This window comes from Diabrotica virgifera, chromosome 7 (genome assembly GCF_917563875.1).
Source record: "Diabrotica virgifera virgifera chromosome 7, PGI_DIABVI_V3a".
Classification (NCBI taxonomy): domain Eukaryota; kingdom Metazoa; phylum Arthropoda; class Insecta; order Coleoptera; family Chrysomelidae; genus Diabrotica; species Diabrotica virgifera.
Window position 1 is genome coordinate 87,356,162 of NC_065449.1, and position 25,926 is coordinate 87,382,087.

The window sequence follows — 25,926 nt, forward strand, 5'->3', positions numbered from 1 at the left end:
ATGTCGCCGGGGGGGGTACAACGGCCTCGTTAATTCAGATGGACTTACTCAAGTTTTTTTTATGTATTTTGACCCGTAGAACACGAATTTTTTGGGTAACAGTTGATCCGGATGTCGATAAGATTGTTATAGACCAAGAACTTGAGGAATCAAATAACAGCGATTTTTGGCAAAACAAAACAATATTTTGTATTTTTTGGGCCATTTTAAGTAAAAAATATTTCTACAAGTTTTTTCGTAGGATGCACAGTTTTCGAGATAAACGCGGTTGAACTTTAAAAAAATCGAAAAATTGCAATTTTTGAACCCGAATAACTTTTGATTAAAAAATAAAATAGCAAGTCTGCTTACCGCATTTGAAAGTTTAAGTCAAATTATATCGGTTTTGATTATTTGCATTGGTAAAAATTTATTTTTTTATTGTTTAACAAAGCTATAAACACGTAGGGTTTCCCGTGCTTTTACATGCGTTTTAACGCATGTAACGTAGAAATAGTCTTGATTGCACTAGTACCTATTCTACCTACTCGTTCGATTTTAAATGAGAAATCATAGAAACATCACTCACGCACTAGTTGTTTGTAGCTTTGTTTAGCAATAACACAATAAATTTTTAGCAATGCAAATAATCAAAACCGACATAATTTGACTTGAACTTTCAAAGGCGCTAAGCAGAATTGCTATTTTATTTTTTAATCAAAAGTTATTCGGGTTTAAAAATTGCAGTTTTTCGATTTTTTGAAAGTTCAACCGCGTTTATCTCGAAAACTGTGCATCCTACTAAAAAACTTGTAGAAATATTTTTTGCTTAAAATGACCCAAAAAATACAAAATATTGTTTTGTTTTGCCAAAAATCGCTGTTATTTGATTCCTCAAGTTCTTGGTCTATAACAATCTTATCGACATCCGGATCAACTGTTACCCAAAAAATTCGTGTTCTACGGGTCAAAATACATAAAAAAAATTTGGGTAAGTCCATCTGAATTAACGAGGCCGTTGTACCCCCCCTGGCGACAGGACTAATATGGCTTTTTTGGTAATTAAATTTAGCTTCTTTACAGATTTGAGACTAAATGGCGAACATACAGTGACAATGGTTTTCCTTTTTAACTTAATATTATTTACAAGTATTGGAATAATTCTTGGTCAAAATGATGTGACAGTAGTAAACAGGGAAAATGTACTTTTAAGTAGAAGGAAACGATACTTACTATTTCCACCTGGGAGCAATATGGCGGTAAGTATATTTATTTACAATATTTTCTGTGTAAGTCTAATAATCTGAAAGCTTTTTATATTAATTTTTTCAATATAGCATACTTTCATTATCTTATTAAACCTCTAGGCGAGGCAACGAAGCATTAAACCTAGGAATTTCGTGCATTAAGATGAATCGTCATGGAACTTTTTGCATTCGATTCGGGAGAGTGTCAGGCAATTTTGTAAACTAAACTGATCTCCGGGAGATCAAAATTGCATTTTGGTTCTCGAAGAGATGAAAAATGAAAAATTTATAACTCGGGAAATATTGACGGAAATGAATTCAATAATTATACTCGGGGTTTTGGGGATCGATGAACACAGTGTTCATGGTGGAACTCGTCGCCTGGAGTTTTATGTTATAATCATTCAAAATCAGTTAATAACTATTACTCGGGTGTTTTCGGGGTCGCTGAGAACGAATTTCATATCGGCGATTGTCTCCAATGTACCCATGCCAGGATGGAACTCGTCGCCTGGAATTTTATGTTATAATCATTCAAAATCAGTCAAAAACCATTACTCACCGGTTTTGTGGGTCGCTGAGTACGAATTTCATTATGGCGATTGGTCTCCAAGGTACCTGGTACCCAGGGTGGAACTACTCGCCTGAAGTTTTATGTTACAATCATTCAATAGCAGTCAATAACCATTACTCGAGGGGTTTTGGGGCTCGCTGAGTACGAATTTCAAGACGGCGATAGTCTCCAAGGTACCTGGTGCCAAGGGTAAAACTCGTCGCCTAAAGTTTTATGTATAATCATTCAAAATCAGTCAATAGCCATTACTCGAGAATTTTGGGGGTCGTCTGAGCCCGAAAATTTTAGTAGGTCCAAAATGACACAAAATCTAGGCATCGGATAAAAAAGTTTATTTGAAGAAAGTGGATTTTTGGATTTTTTTGTTCTTCTTAATGGCGGTACAGGCTCGTTTTTTAATATTGTATTTAATTACAGAGTAATTTCCACATACTAATATATTTCTCAAATTGTGCTCTGTACTGCGATTCTTTATTATATTACGAATATTATGTGTGCCAAATATCTCTACAAAATATTCAAAATTACAGCCGCAATCTTGGACCGCGTTTGTTGCAACCTGTTGATCGCTACTGTTGCCTCTTAACGTCAATGTCCAATTTAAATTATTGTCCGTAACATCTATATCACCTTGATTTCACCTATGCTACGAACTACTTTAAAAACGCCAAAATTTAAAAAATATTTTTGGATAATTTTTTTTGGATATACTATAAAAGTATTTTGAGAAAGTTTACTAATGAAAAACCCATATTTAGCAACCCCATAACCCTCGAGTAATGGTTATTGACTGATTTTTAATGATTATAACATAAAACACCAGGCGACGAGTTCCACCCTGGGCACAGGTACCTTGGGGACCAACGACGTCACGAAATTCGTGCTCAGCGGCCACCAAAACCTCCCGAATAATGGTTATTGACGGATTTTGAATGAATATAACATGAATCTCCAAGCGGCGAGTTCCACCCTGGGCACCAGGTACCTCGGAGACCATCGCCGTCATGAAATTCGTGCTCAGCTACCCCCAAACCCCCGAGTAATGGTTATTGACTGATTTTGAATGATTATAACATAAACCTTCAGCGGACGAGTACCTCCCTGGGCACCAGGTGCTTCGGAGACTATCACCGATCAGAGCGAAACTCTGAGCGAACTCAGAGCGACCCTCAAATCCCTTGAGTATAAAAATAATTGAACTTCTTATGCACAAAATGCAATTTTCATCTCCCGGAGATCAATTTAGTTCACAAAATTTTCAGACACTCTCTCGAATCGAATGCAAAAAGTTGTATGACGATTCATCTTACTGCACAAAATTTCTAGGTTTTGAGCTTTTTGGTGCTTTGTTGATTCGCCTACTAATGTATAGAGGATTTTTTCTGGAAGCTGTCTGAAAATCAGTCCAGCCAATTGGTTTACTCGTATTGTACATTGTACATCTTCCATTTATTCATGATACCCATTTCTCTATTATAGAATCATATACCAACTTATACAAAACCAGAGAATGGGTCACTGGGTTGTATGAATAAAACCGGAGTTTAAACTACGGGTATGTTCTCATGAGCATGAGCATAAAGTATAAGTTTGCACTCTATTTCATACGAATAAAAATATTTTGATGTGATGAGTTTCTGCTCACGGTACATAAGAGTAGATACTTTCTATTTAACCTATTTACTTGGCCATGATGCGTCTACGCTTGTAAACCACTCATCTGCATTGCAAGTGACTTGCAGGTTGATACTCTGATATCCTTTGCGATTGATATATTCATTACCATGAAGAGGTGTTTCTTTTAGTTTTATGTGGGTGCAATCGATCACACGGAAAAGTTTACTTTATTTAGCTTTTATTATATCCGCCGGAGTGTGAAGAAATTTTATCCAAAGTGCGTATTTTTCTATTACCTAGTTAACAACTTGCGTCACCTATGATCACCTGCATATATCTTAAAAATATTTTTATTTTATCAGGGTTGCAAAGCTCCACCTCTTGTTTCTTTCGATTATTCACTCAAAAAGTTATTCGAAAGACATTTATCATTTTCTTTATTAAATCGATATAAAACTTTCAAGTCACTATCGGACGTATTTCTTCTTAGTTTGTAATATGTTTTGAGTGCAAATTTAACATGAACTCGTGAGTCATAACTTTGCCACGATCAAACTGAAGTCTGTTAACTATTATACTCCAAATTTATGGAGTAGATTCTCATCCTAAAGAGCATAAAGATATTTTTATTCATATCAAAAATGAATTTTTGCAACAAACTGTACTTAGGAGTACCTACTTAAGCTGGGTATCTACTTCTGTTTTTATTCATTTCACGTGGAGTATTTACTTCAAAATTTGGAGTATAAACTAAAGTCCTATTTTTGTTCATACGACCACTTGAACAGACTGGCACGTATATAACCTTACTTATTGTTTTCCATTTTTTTAATAAAAATTTGAATACAATATGTTATCGACAACGATAATGACATAATAGCAACGAACTGTCAATACGGATGGAATGGGCATGAAGCGAATTTAATGTGGCCAACATACAAAAGAGAGTTCCTAGAGACAGACGGAGAATGCCAGGTAAAATTTGACAGGCCGTGTAATTTGAGTTGCCTATATAAACTTAAATCGGGGAAATGGACCTCATATTTTTTAACTTTATTAACTTAAGGCTATGGGTCAGAGGCGTGCGGTCCATGGAAGCGGGGGAAGCACCGCTTCCCTATTCTTCCATATAAAAAAATACATATATTATTAATTAGTATTTAATTATCAACAATGTTTCCCTAATCTAAGTAATCTATTATGTAACTAATAGGCATTGAAACATTATTAAAAATTGATCGCATACGAACGGTCTCAAATAAGCACACAATTCAACGATTCAGTCCGATCCTGACGGAAGCGCATCTCAAAATCGCTGCTTGTCATGCATTTGTCCCGTTCAAAAATTGGTCAGGGTTTAATAACCTCACCCGCTAGTCATGTTCCTTTCACGCGAATTTTGATACGCCTAGAAGCGCTCGTCCGACCGCTTCCGATTCTGAAAACGAGATGCGGAGTCTGTTACTGCTGCTATAAGGGGTAGGTATTTAGGTACAAATGGCTCGATTTCAATTTTTTGCTTAATATTTTTACTAATATTTTATTTGACATTTTGAGATTTTTCCTTTTACTGATATTTTATAGTACCTACGACATTTTACAGACAAAGTCAAGTGACATTGCATTTTGTATAAGACAATTTGATGACTTATAATGATTAAAAAAATGAGCTGTTCAAAAAAAATTTGCGATAAAGCTGAAAATATGGGCTTTGAACCTAAAAGAAAAATAATGATGATTGATATTGTCGGCGAAAGAGAGACCTATCGACGATTATACATCGAAATTTTTAATAATATTGTCAACAAATGAATTATCACTTTGAAAATTTTAAAGAAATAAAATATGTAGAATTATGTAATTTTAATATATCTAATTATAATTCATTAAAATCTCCCACAGAGGTATGTACCTATTTAATTCAGTACGATTAATTTATGATTTTTTTTGATAATCTAGCTTTGCATTCTCAGTTAAATGTCATTTATGAAACACCTAAAATTAGTGATAAAGAAATACTTAGGAATCGGTTGAATTTTTTGAATACTACTGGTTTAAATCAGTCTCTGTGTGAAGTGGGCAAGTTGTGTGAATTAAGTAGTAGGTACTAACTATCCCAGCTACAAGTGCATCAGTTGAACGAAGTTTTTCAGTATTAAAACGCATCAAAAGTTTTACAATAAATTTTACAAGTGAAGACAGACTTTCCAAGTTAGCCCTATTATCCATTGAAAAAGAGTGCATTTATTAAACAATTATCAGAAAATCCAAAATTTTACGACGATGTTATCGACAAAAAATTTGCATTGGTTGATAAGAGAATAGGACTCAAGTATAAGTAAATAAGTGTCATATTGTTGAAAGTCGTGTGTTATGGAAGGTGATTCGAAATCGGAATATAAAAACAATTTTGAATAGAACTCTTCTTTTTAAGTTTAAAGAAACCAAGCCTGGAGCAGGGACTCGACCCTGAGCAAGCAGTACAGATCGATGATAAGTCACTAGATATACGATATACTAAGTCACTAGAGTCACTAACCTGCATTGATCGGGGTAGGATTTCGTTTGTGAGTCCCTGTATCCAGGACTCCCACATAATAAGCACTTTGCTGATAGAGAGCCCATATAGCGCATCAGAGTGCTATTGGAGGGGAAGTGGATAGTATGAAGCATTGGGGCGGGATGGAGTGAGGCCCGCTTATAAGAGTAAATCCTCCTTGCCTCAATGAATTTGTATCACCCGAATCTCATTCTCAAGGCGTGTGCGACTGTGCGTGTCTCTCAGACTGGGTTAAACACTATACCTGATTTTTTGTAGTTCTTGTTTTTAGTCGATATAAGTTAACAGGTAATACATTAGGTATACACCTACTAAGTAGGTATATATTTTGATCTCGACCCTCGTAAGAAAATATTTGTTAAACCCTTATTGAATCGCTTCCTCTTCCGAAAATGTCACCGCACGCCACTGCTATGGGTACATAATTCGCAAATATTTTACGGCTATCCCTACCTTTTCTGTCTTTACATGGCAAATTACGTGTAGTAAAATTCACACTGGTATGGATATGTACATATTACTAGAATGTCATTCTACTTGACAATGTCATAACTAGCTTAAAGAGATGGGGCTTTTGAATGTTCTTGGATAACTGTTATTTTTTGTATAATTGCAAATTATTAATTCAGTTAATAAATGTGATTATTTCATTCATAGGAGATTCTGACCAATAGAAAGCTACATAAATGCAAATTAAGGTGATATTTTTTGATAATATCCCGTCGTTAAGCATATTACGTCAGATGCCCTTCGTGGCTACGAAAAAATACATTCAGTGACATTAATGAAAATTAATGTTTTAAAAATTATAAAAGTGATGACTTTCAATCGTCATATTGTATTTATAAAAACTGTGTGTTTAATGGTACTTTGTACTTACATAAATAAATTACAATTAAATTTTGGTTTTGAACAGTTTTATTCATGAAATAATCGCAACAAATTGCACACGATCTCTGAAATTAATATAGAATTTTTGCTCTCGTGACACTTTGACATAATTTCACTCGCCTTAAGCTGTCAAAGTGTCACTCGGGAAAAATTCAATAATTTCAGAGCTCTTGTGCAATTACTACTGACAATTTTTTCACTAGCTATGTATTCAGTGATTGTAATAATTTATATGTACCTACAACAAAAACTAATACTCAATCGAGAAAAGAGGAAAAGTGTTAAAGTGATTTTTTAATAAACGGAATAACTTTTAACTTTTAACGGAAACTTTTTTAATAAATGGAACGCTTACAATTTTGAACATCTTTAACAACAAAATACTTGGATCACAGAATATATCTTGATGTATTCTCTGCTTCTATCTTCCATAAATAATACACAATAAATAACTTTTTATAAAGTTCACCTTTTAAATCAATTATTTATCAAATACACTATATATCAATATTATTTAATCAACAATTCAAAATATTCCCGATTCATGTCAAATAATTATTTAAAATTGTCACTGGTTGTCAGTGTCTGACTGACAATATTCTATTCGACTGAGTGCGTTGTATGACAAAGATAGATTTGGAAAATTACCCCGGATATTGTGTTAGTTTTTTTCGAATCCTGAAAAAACCAATAAATATTTTTGAAAAATCTAAACGCAGAATGAAAGACTAAATTATTACCGAGGGCCGAAAGTCCCTTAGAATAAATAAGAAGTTTATTTTGAATGAGATATTTGAAATTAACAATAACACTAAATTTTCTCTTAGTTTTTCACCCCTGTAACTTACTAAAATAAACATTATAGAAGTTCTCAGGGACTTTCGGCCCTCGCTAATAACGCAATCTTTCATTCTGCGTTTAAATTTTTTAAAAATACTTATTAGTTTTCTCAGGATTCGAAAAAAATGAATCCCCATTTGAATAGCATTGCAGCCGAAAAAACGTACCGATCCTCTTAACTTAATTTTTAAATACTGCCTATCAGCCCTAGTTAAATAATATATACCAAGTTAAAAAAATATGAGGTCCATTTCCCCAATTTAAGTTTATATAGGCAACTCAAATTACACGGCCTGTCAAATTTTACCTGGCATTCTCTGTCTCTCTCTAGGACCTCTCTCTTGTATGTTGTCCGCAATCTCGCTTCACTGTTTGAATGGGACGGGACCATTTCATCCGTATTGACAGTTCGTTGTATAATAGGGTGGATCGATAAGTATTTAGCCTACAAAAGAAAATCGAAAATTTTGGAAAAGTGGCGATTTATTTTAAAATATAGTCTCCTTTTAGCTCAATACCCAGCGATGCTTTAGCTGCTTTAATCCCTCTAATAAGTACTAAAGCGGCTAAATTGAATTAAAGAATAAAAATACGTTTGCTCGAGGACAGGTCTGCAAAGTAGGGATCCGTGGCGGCGATGACCTCCTAATTCTATTTAAATCCCTGCCCAGTGAGTGACTTTTGTAAGTTTGGTAACAAAAAGAAGTAACATGAGGCCAAACCTGGGGAGTACGATGGATGGGGTTCTTAGGCCAGTTCGATTTGCTGCCAATTTGACCATGGCGGCAGCAAAGGTGTTAGCCGGTGAGTTGTCATTGTCGAAGAGCACTTTTTTCTTCGCCAAGTGGAACGGTTTTTTCTGCAATATCGGCCCGATAATTCAGCATAGTACAGATCTGTGACCGGCTCTATACTCTTTCTCAGAGGCTTGTTTCTGTGCGTGACAGTTTTTCGATTGCTTTCTAACGCATTAAGTTGGAAGTGGCAGAAAAATGTATATCCTTGAATATACTGATTTATAACATTTATTCTAGTTGTTGATAGATGGCGCTATAACAAAAAGAATTATTTACGTATTATTTGTACGACTATAATCTGTACAATAATTTATACGATTATACAAATCAAAGAACATACCTTTTTATAATTGCAATAAACACGATTGATTTGCTTTTATAATAATAGTCTCCCGTTTTATACCGCTCACGTGGCTTTGGGAGTATAGCAGGGTAGTCTGCTATATCTAGGGCCTACGGTATACAAGGAAGGTAACAGGGCCAGTGCTACGCTTCAACCGCCTATTATTACCCCTGGTTTTACCCAAGGTACTCATTTTATTCAGGCTGAGTTGACCTGGGGCCTATAAACATTTTAAAAATGTCTAGTTGTTCTTGCCGGCGGTAGGATTTGAACTCCAGACCACCGGCACGCTAGCCTAGCACACTACCACTCGGCTACGCCGGCCCTGATTTGCTTTTATACCATATTGCAAATAAAAGGGCAATAACCTTTTCATATTTTGCTGATAAAAATTCTGACAACTGTCAGATTTAACTAAAATGTCATGCAATGATTCCCTACATTCTTAAAATCATAATATATGTCGTCAAAATTAATGACAGTGAAAGAATGAGAAGAACCTTATATTTTATTCGTATAGATATATAGCGGTACGCTTTAATTACTATTTTTGCTAATTTTATTTTCTTAATTTTTGATAACTTTTCTCAAAACGAAACGGCATTGGTCATTTAAAATCCACATGTGATATACAAACCATATGCCGTTGATTTCGAGAATCGAAAGGTTATCCCTTAAATAGATTGTGTAAAATAAATGTTTCTTTCAAGGAAACACTAATAGGTTACGATGCCCCAGATCGCCACACTCTTTATGTCAACTTTAAAATACAAAAAAGCTTCGACAAGGGCAGTAATTTATAGGCCATCTGGCCATTATAGCAAAACCAGTTGACACAAAGTTGGTGGTCCGGCAAGGCAGGCACTACACAGCATGCAAACGATGCAGACAAACCTCGGCTCGCTGACAATCAACCCTCGTTCGAGATATAAGCAAACACACCGCTTGTTCACCCAAAATAAATAAATATATTACTGTTCGTCGTTACACATATTTTTATTATTTTTAATTAATTCCGTCAACTCACACTTACCGGAATAGATATGTAATAGGTAAATTATTTTTTCCGGTTATAGCGCCATCTGTCGATAACTAGAACAAATGTTATAAATGTTTATAATCACGGACGTACCGTTTTTTCTGTCACTTGTGACGCAATGAAAAAATCCTCTGAGAAGCACGATACCTGAGTAGTAGATATAGATCACATCCCAGAAAACGGTGCGAATCACCTTTCCGCTCGATAGGACAGATCTATTGAGCTGCCTATTATCTTAGCTATCTCGCGTACCTTCAGTCGGCGATCTTCCATTACGAGATCAAGGATTTTTGTCACGTTATCCTCCGTGTTAGGTATGTTTGCGACCTCGTTGAAACTTGTTAATCCAATTTTTGATGGTTGTCATCCAAGGAGAAGAGTCACTGTACACAGCACCTAGTGTTGCCCAAATGCAAGACTAAGACGAGACTTGGACAGTCTTGGTCTTGTTCTCGCACCAGTACACCTGGTCTTGGTCTTGGTCTTGGTATTGCACTCCCAGTCTTGGTCTTGGTCTTGGTCTTGCAGCAAGAGTCTTGCAAGTCTCGCAGTTACCCACTAGCATATTGCTATTTATTAATAAACAACTCACATTAGGTGGGTTTGAACCCACGACCTAAACTATCCCTGCCTATACTCTAACTACCTGGGCTATCTACCATGTCCCACGGGAGTTAGTCTGTTTCTTAATAAACGTTTGCATTTAATAACCTGACATGTGCTAAAACATGGTGAAAACACAAAAAAACAAATAAATGACATAAAATTGACTGTATTTTAAAGAACATTATCTGTCTAGAAAGGGATTGATGGACTCTCACATTAGGTATATGAAATAAAATGGAATAAAAGAGTTCTACAATTTGCCATTTATTCAAATAAAAATTTTTAAAAAATACAAATTAAATTACAGCACAGTACGCAATAGCTTTGACACTATTATTAGTTGATAATTTTTGTTTGTTATTAGTTGAAAATTTTAAGATTGACTTTTTAATAAGAATTAATACAAAGTAATACACGCAGTTTAATTAAATAACATTTATACAGTCGGAAAAATGAAAGAATACCCATGAACGAACATATAAAACACGCTGTATTTTCCTGTCACCGTGCCACAAAGAAAATTGTCCAGTGCAAGTGCATGTAACAATAATTATTAGGTACATGTACTTGCGCTGGCCAATTTTTTGTCTGACACGGTGACAGGAAAATACGGTGTGTTTTATATGTTCGTTCATGGGTATTCTTTCATTTTTCCTACTGTATAGAGTGAGTTTTATGTATGAAACGCCTCAAATATCTAGGAAACGACTTGAACGATTTTTATAGAATTTCGTGAGTAAAGGTCTTCTAATGCGGCCGATATTATAGTGGTAATTACACATTGTGGTCAGATCTTTCGTTTTTTTGAAAATATAATGAACTTTCGTATTTGGAATAGAACACCCTGTATATTTTTGAACTTTCAACCATAATAACTACTAATTAATTTTCATGTAATATTTTCTATACCGAAATGCCGTAATTTTTGAGTTATTTCTATATTTATTTAAAAAATAATTTAAACAAATTATAAAAATCAATTGTTTCAGCCCTGGCAGACTTATTTTAGGTTCTTTGAATCATATGGAACAAAAAAGGTCTTTTGTAGTTTTTGTCTAAAGTTATTCGTTTCCGAGTTATAAACAATTTAAAACTGAAAAAATCGAAAAATGACGATTTTCAAGGCTCAAAAACAGAAGTAAAAAATATTATTTTCGAAATCTAGAAGTGTCTAAACTGAAGTTTAAACTTTATTTATCAGTTTTCGATAAGTAATTTGTTTATTTCATTTAAAAAAACTTTAATGCAGCCCGATCGCCCATCTTCTCATAAGTTCTTCATTAACAATAAAAAAACAATGGCAAAATCACACATCGGCCAATATCTCTTTTTATATAATAATATTTCTTTTTTTGAAATTTGAAGGTTTTGTATTTAACATTTTACCGTGCGTGAATGGACTATACAGGGTAGCCAGGCATTATCTTATCTAGTGCCTTTTCAGCAAAAAATTTTGTTTGGCTGATTGATCTAATATCTAATTGCATACCTTGCAAACAGTTTATAAGTAGGACGTTTAGTCTTTACGATATGGATAAGGAAAAACAATTGAGTGGTTGTGCGTAACACTGGTTATGCTATTCGTATTATATTTCTATCACTTTAGGCGACATACCTCTTTAAAAGTTTCAATGATTATTATACTGTTGTGTCGGCGTCACACAACACAAGACGATTATTTTATGAAAGGTTGCTATTCTCAAAATCTATACAATTGCTCAATTGTAATTAATTTCGGAGCGAAGGCGTCGTCTGATATTAGGAAAGAATGAAATATTTTATTTCTAGGTACATTGTATAATAATTTATTATGACCTCTGAGTACGTATCCAATAAATAAGTATTTATACTTTTAATTCGGTATGTATGTTCATCGTATTGTTCATAATGCGGATAAATCCAATTTTCCAAATTTTTGTTACATTTTTTTTTGTATCTCACAGTCTCTAAGCATATATCCGAACTAATATACAGGGTGTAACAAAAATACAGGTCATAAATTAAATCACCTATTCTAGGACCAAAAATAGTTCGAATGAACCTAACTTACCTTGGTACAAATATGCACATAAAAAAAGTTACAGCCCTTTGAAGTTACAAAATGAAAATCGATTTTTTCCAATACATATATCGAAAACTATTAGAGATTTTTTATTGAAAATGGACATGCGGCATTTTTATGGCAGAAATATCTTAAAGAAAAATTATAGTGAAATTTGTGCACCCCATAAAAATGTTATGGGGGTTTTGTTCCCTTTTGCGCCAAACTTTTGTGTACGTTCCAATTAAATTATTATTGTGATACTATTAGTTAAATTCAATATTTTTAGAACTTTTTTGGTTTTTAGTATTTTTTCGACAAGGCAGTTTTTATCGAGTTGGGGCTTCTTTTCTAATATGTTTACGTAGAGATTTTATGGGGGTTTTGTTCCTTTAAACCTCCCAAATGGTTGTGTACGTTCCAATTAAACTATTACTGCGATACCATTAGTTAAACACAGTGTTTTTAAAACTTTTTTGCTTCTTTGTTTTTTTTTTTCGATAAGGCACATTTTATCGAGATGTGACTTCTTTTTTAATATGGTTCAAAATTTACCTAAAAATGTAAATCATAAATAAATTTTCCTATTATTATCAAGTCTCCATAATCGTACTTAGCCATATACAAAAATATGTGGTGGATTTCACAAATAATATGCAAAATATCTCGACAAATACTAACTTCTCGAAAAAGTACCAAGAGGCAAAGAAGTTTTTAAAGCATTCTGTTTAACTAATGGTACTACAATAATAATCTCCATATATCTCCATAATCAATATCTCCATAATCGTACTTAGCCATATACAAAAATATGTGGTGGATTTGACAAATAATATGCAAAATATCTCGACAAATACTAACTTCTCCAAAAAGTACCAAGAGGCAAAGAAGTTTTTAAAGCATTGTGTTTAACTAATGGTACTACAATAATAATCAAATTGAAACGTACACAAAAGTTTGGTGGGGTTTAAAGGAACCAAACCCCCATAAAATTTTTATGGGGTGTCTAAATTTCACTATAATTTTTTTTAAGATACTACTGCCATAAGAATGCCACATGTTCATTTTCAATAAAAAATCTCCAATAGTTTTCGATATATTGGAAAAAATCGATTTTCATTTTGTAAATTCAAAGGGCTGTAACTTTTTTTATGTGCACATTTGTACTAAGGTAAGTTAGGTTCAATCAAACTATTTTTGGTCCCAGAATATGTGATTGAATTTATGACCTGTATTTTTGTTACACCCTGTATTATTCCATAAAACGACACTCAAACTGCAAGACGCAAGAGTCTCGCAGGCTTAGTCTTGTTCTTGCTCAAGTCTTGCACGGTCAGTCTTGGTCTTGGTCTTGCTAAAATAAGGCGGTCTTGGTCTTGGTCTTGGTCTTGCTAAAACGCAAGAACAAGACCAAGACTGCAAGACCAAGACCGATTTTGGGCAACACTAACAGCACCCAAGCTCTCTTTGATCTTGCTGCGTGATTTTCCCTCCAGAAACAAGAACCGAATCACCGACTGATACTGCTTTTTTACATTTTTATAAAATCCATGGACACGCCCGTTTCCACACGAGGTCAAAACAAAATTAGGAATCCTTGATACTTGGAAAACTAGGAAAGAGTCCAAAAAACGACTCGTATCGCCTACTAAATGACTCTCATTGATATTTGTGATTTGCAAAATCACTGAAATCATCTTCGTCATTTCAGTGTAAAATTCACAAGCTATCTTCTTACGTTTGTAATATACACCAGAGAAATAAGGCAAAAATATACCATGTTTGGGACACTTGAGCAGCCAGGTTGCAAATGGGTTTTTTGGGTACTATATACCTAATACAATATAAATACAAAAATGCCAGTCACAGTTTGGACGAGAAATTTAGTTATTAACAAATAAGGGTCAAAACTGAGAGTTTTTTCGTTTAAATCGCTACAGGTAAAAAATATTGTAATTAAATGTCTCATTTATAATATTTTAATAATGAGGTTTAAAATAGCGTTTTTTGAATTTTGGTCCGATTATTTGTTGCTTCGGATATTGCAAAATAAAACTAAAATTTCGAAAAAAAAATGTGCTTTAACTTTTGCGAAAATGAATTTAGGACTTTCATATTTCATAAAAAGTTGAGTCAAACAGTCCATACAATGCACAAAAAATTTTAAGACGATGCGTCAATTAGTTTAAATTTTATTCAATTTGTTTATCCCAAAGAGCTTTTTTTTCGCAATGTTATTATTCAGAAAATAATAATGGTACAGCAATTCTGTGAAAACAACGTAAAAGAAGAATAATCATATTTTCAAAACATTTTAAAAAATCATTAAAAAGTCATTTTTATCACTCAGAAAACATTTTACTAAAATAGAGTCATTTTTGGCTTATAAACAATTTGAATAACTTTGCTAGTATTGACTGTAGGCTAAAACTACAATGTAATTTGAAAAATTGGTATTTTTATACGAATTTTCAAAGAAAACTTTTCGCCTAGGTTAATTACGGTCAAAGTTAGCCACTTCCTTTATTTAGTTGACGGCTACTTTGTTTATAACAATTAAGCAACCTAACTAGAGCCATTTTGAAGTTGAAGATATATAGGTTATGTGTAAAAGTTTGATTAAACTTTGAACCTCCACAGAGAGTTAATAAAGCTTTAAAAATGGTGTCCGAACGGAATTAATTCGTGGTCGGTGGAGGGGAATTACTAAAATACGTGCACTCAAAAAATGAAACTGATTCTGCAAACATATGCTGCGATTAATATCGCTGGAACTTGTTGATGGATTTTGATCATATTTTTTTAATTTGTATGTACTCGTAGTTTTATAAAGTACGTTATGTACACACAACCCTACCTAATATTGCAAAATGTTAGGGGGAACTCCCCTTATCACTCAGGATATGAAAAATAGATTACGACCGGTTCTAAGACCTACCGAATATACATATATAATTTCATAAAAATCGGTCAAGCGGTCTCGGAGGAGTATGGAAACTAACACTGTGACAGGAGAATTTTATAGATGTAAATATATAGATGGCTTGGCTATTAACAAATAGGGGTTGGTGATAGAAGAGTGAAAATTAAGGGTTGTATGTATTTTTTAATTCTACATCATATAAAATTAGGGTAGATAATTTTGTCCAAAAAAATAAAAAAAAATGTCAGGGCGGCAACCCCCTTATAACTTATGGGTATAAAAAATAGATTAAAACCTCTTCAACGTCCTACAGGATAAACGTGTAAAATTTTCTAAAAATCGGCCAAGTCGTTTCGGAGTAGTATGGTAACTAACACTGTTGCAGGGGAATTTGATGTATATAGAAGTAACTGCGAATTAAATAATAAAAGTGACTAACTTTGAACCTAATTAACCTAGGAAAAAAGTTTTTTTTCGGAAAATTCGTATAAAAATACCAGCTTTTTAAATCCTAAAGTAGATTTACTCTATAGTCAATATTAGCAATGTTCTTCAAATTGGTTAGAAGCCAAAAATGGCTCTATTTTACTAAACTCTTTTCGGAGTGATAAAATCGACTTTTTAATGATTTTTTTCAATACTTTAAAAAAATAACTATTATTCTTGCATGTGGTTTCCACAGAATTGCTATGTCATTATTATTTTCTGAACAATAGCATTGCGAAAAGAGCTCTTTGCGATAAACAAATTGAATAAAATTTAAACTAATTGATGAATGTTGATAAAAATTTTTGTACATTATATGGAATGTATGACTCAACTTTTCGTGCAATTTGAAAGTCTTAAGGCCATTTTCGCAAAAGTTATAGCACATTTTTTTTTTAAATTTTAGTCTTATTTTGCACTTTCCGAAACAAAAAAGGATGGGACGAAAATTCAAAAAGTGCCATTTTAAACCTTGGCTTATCTACAAAAAGAAGAATATTATAAAGAAGATATTTAATTACCCTATTTTTACCTGTAGCGATTTAAACGAAAAAACTTCCATTTTTGACCCTTATTTGTTAATAACTAAGTTTCTCGTCCGAACTGTGAAGGGCTTTTTTGTATTTACATATAATGTATTAGGTATATAGTACCCAAAAAATCCATTTGCAACCTGGCTGCTCAAGTGTCCCGACAAAAACCTTATTTCTCTGGACTAATAGTCTTTTCGTCTTTTCGATTTGTTATTTATAAATGTAATATTTTGTAAATCTCAGATTTTAATACAAATGCTAACCTGACCCTTGGTGTAAGGAGTGTATATGAACTGCAGAATTTTAGAAATCAAATAAACAAAAGGGAACAAAAAATCACTGGAAACCTGCTTTAATAGGAAATCTAGAGAAAAAACACATTTTATATAAATATTTACCTTTGACCTGATTTATCCATTTCTATAAAATTTTCCACATCGTCTAACTCAGTTTTACCCTTAATTACAATGTCATCAATCAATGTACTGAACCTTAACAACATTACGACATTTCATACAATGCCCTTTAGTACGGCAGATTCGTGCAAATATTATAAGAATTATTGTGCATTTAACGGTAGAAACATATAATTTGGACCACAATATGCTACACATACAAAGGTTCAAACTTAGATATGAGGCCATCTCAGATTTTGACTTTTACAAAAATAGCGGGCATTCAAAATTAATCTGCCGGCCATAGGTACATGTGAACATATGTTATGCATTTATTAAATGGTAATTAACATAACTAAAAAGTTCAAAGTATTTCCTAAAAAATATTTTTACACTTTTTTCAGTAGCGGTATTACCTTTATAAAAAATTTATATTAGTGGAGTCACTGAAGGTGGATATGAGCTATTACCTCCGATTTCGTTGAACCTCCATCGATTTTGCATCAAAATTGGTAAGTGATTAGAAGATATCTCAAGGAACAAAGGTGACATGGTGCCAACTTGCGCTTTTACCCTGGGGGTGGATGCCACCCCTCCTCGGGAGTGAATATTATTTTATTAAAAATAACCCCACAATTCAATAGAGGGACAAATTATAAGCAAAATTCGTTATATAAATTTATTAAAATAAATCAAAACTTTTTGAGTTATTAAAGATCCTTTTTCGTGAGATATACGTAAAATATATGTTTTTAACCGATTTTTCATAAATAACTCAAAAATTATAAGTTTTTGCAAAAAAGTTATAATTATCAAAATTGAGGCTAATAAAAAATCAAATAAACTCCTTACTAGAAAAATCTTTTAGTGTTAACTAAAAGTGAGTTATAGATAATTGAATGTATATTTTTTCTTTCGTTGAGTAGGTACCCAAATCTAAGTATTCAAGCTTAAATACCGGGAAAATAACATAAACTTATAACATAAACTTATTAAACATTTGTCAAAGTTCATAGAAATATCTATCAAATAAGTCCTCGAACGAGTTGATAGCATTAAAATTTATTCACCAAAAATGTTTCAAAATGTATCTTTTAAAATTTTTTCCAAAAAATGTTATTGTTTTTTTGTACATAACTCCGTTAGTTTTTAAGATATAAGGTTCATCTAAAAACTGATTAAAAGTTTATTCCAAGAGCTATTAAAAAACGTCAACATTAGTCTTTTAAACCTCTTACTTTTTTTCAATAAAAGGTTAAATTGCCCCGGTTACATGGTTCTCGCAGCAAAATTGAAATATTAAACGTTTCTATCTCGGTTATTTTTTACTCTACGGAAATAGTAAAATAGATAAAGTATTTGGAACAGAAAAAACTAAAATTTAGTTATATATGATTTTTTACGTGTATTGAGTATTTTTGGAGTTATTATCAAAAGGAAATGAAAAGTACAATAATTTTAAAAAATCTGATTTTTTTAAATTATACCTTTTTTTCAAAAATATGCATTCTAAACCGGTCAAGACTGTTGAAATCATTAACTATGTTAACCTAAAGAAATTCTTGTGAGGATTACTATAAATTTTAATTTTTGTTGAAATGGCGTATGTTTTATTTTTCCCTTTTTCCTAAAAAAATCGAAAGGGTTCTCTTATTTTCATCATAACTTGCTTAATTTTGATGCTATTAACTTCTACTGGAGCTCATTTGATAGCTATTTCGAAGTACTTTGACAAGTGCTTAACAAGTATATTCTATAAAATGCATCGTTCTCCCGTTATGTAAGCTTGAATACTTAGATTTGAGTACTCGTCGAAAAAAATATACATTCAATTTCCCATAATTCACTTTGAAATAACATTAGTTTAGTTCTTTAAGTGGGGAGTGTATTAAATTTTTTATTATCTTTAATTTTGGTCATAAAAGCTTTTTTACAAAAGGTTATAGTTTTTGAGTAATACGTGAAAAACAGCTTTAAAACATGCATTTTTTTAAGAAAAAATAAAATCTTTGATATTTATTAACTCAAAAAGTATTGATTTATATTAATAACTTTATATAACAAATTTGGCTTAGAAGTTGTCCCTCTATCGATTTCTGGTAATATTTTTAATAAAATAAAAATTTCACCCCCGAGAAGGGGTGGCATCCACCCCCAGGGTAAAAGCGCAAGTTGGCATCATGTCACCTTTGTTCCTTGAAGTATCTTCTAACAACTCACCAATTTTCATAAAAATCGATGAAGGTTCAACGAAATCGGAGGTGAAAATCTTCAGTGAATCCATTATATATAAAGAGTGAAACAATTGAAAAAGAAACAACATATTTTTACATAAAACACAATTTCTGGTAAACCGATTCTTCCGGTTCAAGACCTCGATCTTATTCATCAAAAGAAGAACCTATGTACCAAATTTGGTTGAAATCTGGCTTCTCGTTCAAAAGTTATGGTGCTATTAGTCACATATGTATAGTCGCCATTTTGAATGCCCGCCATTTTTGTAAAGGGAACAAAAACTGAGATGGCCTCATATCTAAATTTGAATCTTTATATGTGTAGTATATGTGGTCCAAATTATATGCTTCTACCATTAAATGCACAATAATTTTTATAATATTTGCACGAATATGCCGCACATAGGTACATGTGAAGATACGTTAGGCATTCATTAAATGGTAATTAGCATAACTAAAAAGTTCAAAATATTTCCTAAAAAATATTTTTACGCTTTGTCTTCAATGGCGGTATTAACTTTTAAAAAGAATTAGTAAATACAGGGTGAAAGAATTGAAAAAAAACATCATATTTTTACATAAAAACCAGGAAAAACACAACTTCTGGTAAACTAATTCTTCCGTTTCAAGACCTCGATCTTATACATCAAAAATATAACCTATATACTAAATTTGGTTAAAATCTGACGTCTCGTTCAAAAGTTATTGTGCTATTAGTCACATATGTATAGTCGCCATTTTGAATGCCCGCCATTTTTATAAAAGGCAAAATCTGAGATGGCCACATATCTAAATTTGAACCTTTATAATATGTGTAGTATATATGGTCCAAATTATGTATTTATATCATTAAATGCACAATTGTTTCACATATCGGCTGCACTAATCAAAAATTCTATGATCTTAACATGTGCTTTTCTGTGCAAAAAATTTAAAAAGGTTTGGATTTAAATATAACATTTATGTAGTTCTTTAATAATATAAAAAAACCGATACTACTAAGCCTCGTACTCAGATCTGAGCATTTTTTATTTCGATTCATCGATTGCGATTGCGATTGCGATTTCGAAAGGAAAGGTTTTAACGCGATTATTTTCTTCATTAAACATTTAGCGATCACGATTTACCTTTCCTGCAATCTCATGAATATATTATGAAAAAACTGAACGTTTTGCCGTTTTCCTAAAGATGATTCTCAATCAGGTTTTAAAGGTGTTACAAATGACGTCTAAAAGGTCCATTGGAAATACATTTTTAAATAAAGTGCTTACGTACCTACAATATGTTTTGTATGTTTTTATTACAGTACATTTTTATTTTAATGTGACTGCCTTTTTCTCTGATTATAATAAATTTCCTCTTTTATTATTTACTATTTTTAAAGGGAATTAACCACAACTTCAGTTATTTTAAAGTTTTGATTTCCACTTTTTCTCATGTTCGTCGATCTGAAGGCGGCATTTGATACGATAAACAGAGAAATCATGTGGAAAATATTAGAAAGTTATGGGTGTCCCGAAAAGAATGGTCATAAATTATACCACACATTCTGGGGTCAAAAATAGTTCGGTTGAACCTAACTTACCTTAGTACAAATGTGCTCATAAAAAAAGATACAGCCCTCCGAAGTTACAAAATGAAAATCGATTTTTTTCAATATATCGAAAACTCTCAGAGATTTTGTATTGAAAACGGGCATGTATCATTCTTATGGCAGGACCACCTTAAAACAAAATTATAGTGAAATTTGTCCACCCAATAAAAAATTTATGGGGATTTTGTTCCCTTAAATCCCCCAAACTTTTGTGCACGTTCCAATTAATTCATTATTGTGGTACCATTAGTTGAACACAACATTTTTAAAACTTTTTTGCCTCCTAGTATTTTTTCAATAAGCCAGTTTTTATCGAGATGCGGCTTCTTTTTTACTATATTTACATAAAAAATTTATGGGGGTTTTGTTCCTTTAAACCCCCCAAATGTTTGTGTACGTTCCAATTAAGCTATTATTGTGGTACCATTAGTTAAACACAGTGTTTTTAAAACTTTTTCGCCTCTTAGCCTTTTTTTGATAAGTCAACTTTTATCGAGATATGGCTTCTTTTTCAAAATATACCAAAAAATTTAAGTTATAAATAAATTTTCAAATTATTAACAGGTGTCTATAATCATACTTAACCATATACAAATATGTGGTGGATACGACAAATATTCAAAATATCTCGATAAACACTGGCTTATCAATAAAGTACTAAGAGGCAAGAAAGTTTTAAAAATATTGTGTTTAACTAATGGTGCCACAATAATAATTTAATTGGAACGTACATAAAAGTTTGGGGGGGTTTAAGGGAACAAAACCCCCATAAAATTTTTATGGGGTGCACAAATTTCACTACAATTTTTTTTTAAGATATTGCTGCGATAAAAATTCCTCATGTCCATTTTTAATAAAAAACCTCTAGGAGTTTTCGATATATGAAAAACAATCGATTTTCATTTTGTAACTTCAAAGGGCTGTAACTTTTTTTGTGTGCACTATTGTATATAGGTAAGTGAGGTTCAATCAACCTATTTTTGACCCCAGAATCTGTGGTATAATTTATGACCAATATTTTCGGGACACCCTGTATAGTCCATTAAAATGTTACATTTTTCAGGCCGTACCTTGCATTTCTTGGAGGAGTCAATTTTATTTCTTTAATGTGTAGGGGGGATCAGTAGAAGCTTAAGTTTAAGTTTTTGGGGTCGCCATCCTTGTCCCCCGGTCGCCATCTTAAAAATGGAGTGCAAAGGTGTTTCGCGCTATATCTCGTAAACTACCAACCCTACGGAAAATCTAATTAAACATAAAATGTAGAAAATTAAATTTTCCGCAATTTTGTCTCTATTACTTTTTATCGTCAAGTGACCAATAAAAAAGATATAACCAAAAATATGTAAATTTTTTTTAATAAGTTTCCTTTTGGATATTATAACTTTTTTTCAGTTCATTTTAAAATAAAATAACATTTTAGAAATTTTGTAGAGGGTTTTTCAGCGAATAATTTCCACTATAAAGTTGTTTAATTCTATTTATTTATATAGGTTTTACAGCGCTCCAAACTGGACCAGATTCTCGAATGCTCATAGGTATACAATAAAAACAAAAGTTAGGCTTACTTTTCTATCTATATATAGTTCTTATTCATAAAATTTATTATAATTTTGACATTCGTATGCTATTATTAATCTGTTTTTGACCTTTCTTTCCACTATAAAACTTATAACTCTAAGCATATATAGAAAAGGCCCAAGAAGTTGTTTGAGGACAAATTCGCCGCTTCAGAAGAAGAATGACGCAACCGCAAAATGCAAAATTCTTAAGAAGAGCAAAAAAACGATTTTTGATATCAAAATCATAAACTATGATAAAAATTAGCCATTCTCCACACCGTGGTAAGGATCTCGAAATATAAGCGTTTTTTGGGGTGTGCCGCTTGTATACGAAGTAACATAACTTTTTTCCTATTAAATATTTTGAGTTAAAATTTTCCAGAAAACTTCTTCATGAACTATATTTTATTGCTGTATTCGTTAAAATTATAAACTAAAAAGTTTGTCACTCAACTTTTTTAAGTAAACATGAAAATAACGAAATATGATGACAAAATGTTAATAAATTAACAACTCCTTTTTTAATCTTTTTAAACATTTTGGACAAATTTCATTGTTATCTACGTACTTCAAAAATGACACAGAAAAATTTTTAAAAGGAAATATTGACAGCGACCAAAGATACAGCGAGGTAAATTTGAAAAATCATCAAAATTGATTTTTGGCATTTTTGTATAAAATTTATTTTTTAACATGTTCCACCAACTCTAGATAAAAATAAACTTCATATTCGGATTCAGCGACCTCTAAAACATAAAAATAGACCAAAATTGATCATTCACCTTAAATTTGATTTTCGTGGTTGGCATAACGGAATGCCGCTCGTAGATAGAAAAGCATTATTTTTCTAGGAGAATTCGAGAATCTGGTCAAGTTCGGAGCGCTGTAAAACCTAGACAATAAATAAAATTAAACAACTTTATAGTGAAAATTGTTTATTGAAAAATTCTCTACAAAATCGCTATGTTGTTATTTTATTGTGAAATGAACGTAAAAAAAGTTATAACTTCCAAAAAAAATTTCTTACAAAATTTTCTCTTATTTTTGTTTATAACTTTTTTGTTGGTCACTTTACGATAAAAATTAATATAGGTAAAATTGTAGAAAATTTAATTTGCTTCATTTTATGTGAAATTAAATTTTCTGTAAGGTAGCTGGTTTACGAGATACAGCGCGAAAGCCCTTTGCACCTCTTTTTCCAAGATGGCGGCCGGGAAACAAGGGTCTCAACCCCAAAAACTTGAACTTAAGCTTCTACTGAACCCCCCTACATATTAAAAAAATAAAATTGACTCCTCTAAGAAATGCACACTAAATGTAACATTTCAATGGACTAATAATATATCAAAAAAGATGATAAAAGTCATAAAATCTATATCTATGGAAGTAGAAGGCCAAGTACAAATAAATGGAGAAAGATCAGGCACTTAGAAATTGAATTAAACAAGGAGATGGACTAAGTCCTCTCTTGTTTATAATGGTCATCCAGGGCCGTAACTACGATGTTGGGGGCTCCGGGGCAAACGTGATCTGGGGGCCCCTACCGTGGGGTTTGGAGTATATCCCCCAGCGGAATGGGGGGGGGGTCCTGAAAAATGTTTGATATTTAACCCCTTGAAAACTCATTTTAATGCATTCCATGACTGAAGTTTCATGTACCTACATATTATTGCTATTTTAGTTGACCATCACAAAAAATTTTGAAATCGCCTTTTTTAAGCTAAATAATTTTGCAAGTACATACCATCTTTTCTATTTTCATAAAAAAATATACTATAATGTTAATTACATTTTTCGGCAACAATGTGGTTCCTTTCACGTACCAATATGTGGCCTGAGGTAAATTGGTAAAGACAATTGAAACAGTTAGCAGGTAGGAACTCCTTTTGGATAGTCCTATCAGGGAAATTGAATCAATCCCTGCCTTCTGCAGATTCCAGGTGTTTCCTGACCCGGGAAACTAGTACCTGCTAAGGATCCCCTGTCCAGGGTCACGGATGAAGCCCACAACGGCATCCAGGGCGGAGAAGAAGGTCTTCACAACGGTCTGGAGGACGGAGGTGGCAGCCCCCTGGTTTTAGGGCTTGTATAAAATCGAACCTGGAAATCGGCAGCTGGTTTTTCAGTATCTGTATTGAGAGGAAGTCATTTAGGCCAGAACGGTCAATACAGAATAGTGCTCGGTGCGGTGGCAACCACTTAAACAGCGTGTACACAGCGGTGTAGAAAGCCAAGGGAATGACTACTACACTATTTTTCCCAGGTTAATCAATATGGCTGAGGAAATAAACGATGGCCCCGAGTACGGGCGCTTCTTAAATGGGGCAGGGGTGCGAAGAATCTCCCGCTTGGCCAAATTTGATATACAGAGAAGTTGTAGAATAGGCACATGGAATGTGCGGAGTTTATATGAACCAGGAAAAACACACAATGCCATAAATGAGATGAAAAGGCTGCACATATCAATTCTGGGTATCAGTGAAATGCGATGGCCTGGATCTGGCCAATGCCATGTGGATGATCATGAAGTATATTACGCAGGAGAAGAGAGTAATTACCATCGTCATGGTGTAGGATTCATAGTCCCAAACGAGGTTAGAAAATGTGTTAGGGCGGTATGCCTGGTATCTGAACGAGTCATAATGATTCAGTTGAACGCGAAACCCAGAAACATAAATTTAATACAAGTGTATGCACCGACAGCGGAAAGTGAACTGGAAGAACTTGACAAGTTCTACGCCGATGTAAAAACTGTTACCAACCAACTCAAGACTAGAGATCTCACCATTCTGATGGGTGACCTTAATGCTAAGATAGGAAAAGGCAGACAAAGTAATATTATTGGCTGTTATGGACTGGGCGATAGAAATGAAAGGGGAGACTATTTCGCAGATTTTTGCAAAGAACATAATCTATGTATAATGAATACCTTTTTCAAATTACCTAAAAGGAGATTATATACGTGGAAATCTCCAGCAGATACCCCCAATAATATCGTAAGAAACCAAATTGACTACATAACCATCAGTGAGCGTTACATAAATGCAGTAAAGTCTGTAAAAACCTATCCTGGCGCCGATGTGCCATCTGATCACAATCTATTGTTAGCCGAAATAAAATTAAAACTTAAACGGATAAAACAACAACGATCCTCTAACAAACTGGATACCGATTTTATTAGAAACAACAGTCAGGGGATTTCAAACAAATTAGAGAGCAATTTTGAGAATAGCGAACAACAAGAATCCATCGAGGATCATTGGAACCAAATCAAAACGATTATAAGCAACTCAACTCCAAACTTCAAAGAGAACAATCAAAAGAAGCAACAGTGGATGAACGATGAGATTTTGAATTTGATGGAAAAAAGACGCAAATTTAAGAATCAAAACATCGAAATGTATAAACGCATTAATAAAGAGATAAGGACTAAAATACGAGCGGCAAAAGAAACATACTTTGAAAAAAAATGTTTAGAAATTGAAGAGTTGCAGAGAAAACATGATTCATTTAATATGTATAAAAAAAATAAAAGAACTCACCGGTCAGAACAAAAAACATGCAAATAACATCGTTGATAGAGACGGAAAACTGATTATCACTGATTTGGATAAAATAGACAGATGGAAAGAATACATTGAGGAACTGTTTAATGATGAAAGGCCCGA

The 25,926-nt window shown here is 32.9% G+C and overlaps 1 protein-coding gene across 2 annotated transcripts in view; it reads left to right on the forward strand.

Moving 5' to 3' along the window:
• The window catches only part of LOC114329646 (uncharacterized), a 68,709-nt gene that overhangs the window by 15,342 nt on the left and 27,441 nt on the right, over positions 1-25,926 (forward strand). The window contains exon 2 of one of the 2 annotated variants that reach the window (XM_028278824.2): positions 1,052-1,238. In XM_028278824.2, coding sequence (XP_028134625.1) covers positions 1,095-1,238 — 144 coding nt within the window. In that variant the 5' untranslated portion in view covers positions 1,052-1,094. The remainder of the gene's footprint in view (positions 1-1,051; positions 1,239-25,926) is intronic. The other variant, XM_028278823.2, reaches the window with a different exon arrangement.